Below are 1,839 nucleotides of genomic sequence, written 5' to 3' on the forward strand. Positions count from 1 at the left end.
TTATGTCTTCCTGAATGTCACTTAGAGGTTTTATTTTATTTTTTCTTTAGATTTATCAATTTACATATGCATAATAGGAGTAAAATCTTTTTTTTTTTTGACAGATATACTTAATACTCTAACGGTTTTCTTATTTCAGAAAGATCCAGATTACCTGAAGCTATGGTTGGACAATTTTGTTTCTAGCTATGAACAATTCTTAGATGTTGACTTTGAAAAGCTGCCTACCAGGTATGTAGAAACACTTAATATCTTACCCTCGGGTGAGTTTCTTAATTTTTGGCACAAAGACTTCATTGATGACATATACAAGGAAGGCAATTATGTGACACACATGATATTCCTTCCTGTATAACCCTGCTCTCATAGCAGACATTGCTCATTGATCACAGCAGCCCTTTTTGCTGATACTAGACTTGCTTCTAGAAGATTCTTTTCTTTGGTCAGTCCCTGGCAACTGTTTGTCCTGCAATTTGCTTCAGTTCTGAAACTACACTGAGCATTAGATCCCACAATTTAAGGGGAAAGTCCTCCATAAGACTGCCTAAACTTAAACAGTTTGTAAGTCTTGGGAGCCACACATCCCACCAACCAGCTATAAATTTGGGGATTCTCACAACTCCCTCAGGTTCAATAATTTGCTAGAACGACTCACAGAATGCACTGAAAACACTATACTTACTGATTATGTTTTAATCTTAAGTGATACATGTAGGACATGGCCTGGAAGGGTCTTGGATGCAGGGCTTCATGCTCTCTCCCTATGGAGCCAGGGCATGTTGCCCGCCCTGAACATCAGTGTGTTCAAATAAAGAAACTCTTTGGGCTTTGGGTGTCAGAGTTTTATTGGGTCTTATACTTCATTGATCATGTAATTGAACTCAGTCACCAGCTTCTTCCCCTCCCAGAAAGTTGGGAAAGAGGGTCTTTTAGATGTGGCCAGCCTAGCTTTTCTCAAAACCTGCGAAGGGCCTACCCTGCGTCATTTCTTTTGTATAAAATTTCTTTATTATACCGCAGGCATTTGAATTGAAACTTACTTTTCTATTTCTGACCTTAGAGTAGGGCCTTAGAAAAACATCTTGGTAGATGTGAAGTATTTGTATTTTAAAAAGCTAGATTTGGAAATGGGGGGAAAATTCAAATCTATGGAGACGTGTAAGTGAGTACAAATCTTCTCCCATTCCTCTTCCTGCCACCCCTTCCTAACTCTCACAGTTTCAAGCTCACTTCACAGATAAAGTTGTATCTCAAGTCATCTTGAAGACCCTAGTATAAGTCAGGTAGCAGAGGTTAGGTTGGCTGACTGGGTTAAAAAAGCTGGAGAAATGAGAAGACACTTTAATTACAAGAGAAACTTCATTTATGGAGATGTGTTGAGAGGGGAGGGGAAAAACGGATGGTGTTTGATGATGAGAAAGAATATCTGGAGAATTAAAAATCTTCAAGGAGGAAAGCATTTGCAGTTTGGGGGTGGAGGTAGGCAGTAAGAGGGTAGGCACAGATGAGTTGAATATGGAGAATCAAATGGGAACCAGATCATGAAGTTCTGGCATGCATTGTTAATGGACTTTGATTTTTTGTTATGGAAGATTCAAATCTCTACTAAAGAATTTTCTGCATAAGAACATCATGATGAAGTGTTTTTAAAGTCGCTTTGGTGGAATTTGGAGGTTGGATTGGAAAAGGGTTAAGACTGAAGGTAAGAAGCCAGTTAAGAGGTGATTGTAATAATTCAGAGAGAAAAAATCAGTAGAGCTTTGGACCAATGCATTGAACTTTTTTTTTTAAGGGAAAAATGGTTGTTTTGTTTTTGTTTTCAGTGCATTGAATTTAAGA

At 38.2% G+C, this 1,839-nt stretch overlaps 1 protein-coding gene across 3 annotated transcripts in view; it reads left to right on the forward strand.

The window, feature by feature from the left end:
* The window catches only part of NBEAL1 (neurobeachin like 1), a 116,023-nt gene that overhangs the window by 18,514 nt on the left and 95,670 nt on the right, over window positions 1-1,839 (forward strand). For 2 of the 3 annotated variants that reach the window (XM_006759395.2, XM_015561106.1), the window contains exon 3: window positions 140-231. In XM_006759395.2, the coding sequence (XP_006759458.1) occupies window positions 140-231 (92 nt within the window). Of the gene's footprint in view, window positions 1-139; window positions 232-1,592; window positions 1,703-1,839 lie in introns of all 3 variants that reach the window. The other variant, XM_015561107.1, reaches the window with a different exon arrangement.

This window comes from Myotis davidii, unplaced genomic scaffold (genome assembly GCF_000327345.1).
Source record: "Myotis davidii unplaced genomic scaffold, ASM32734v1 scaffold394, whole genome shotgun sequence".
Taxonomy (NCBI): Eukaryota; Metazoa; Chordata; class Mammalia; order Chiroptera; family Vespertilionidae; genus Myotis; species Myotis davidii.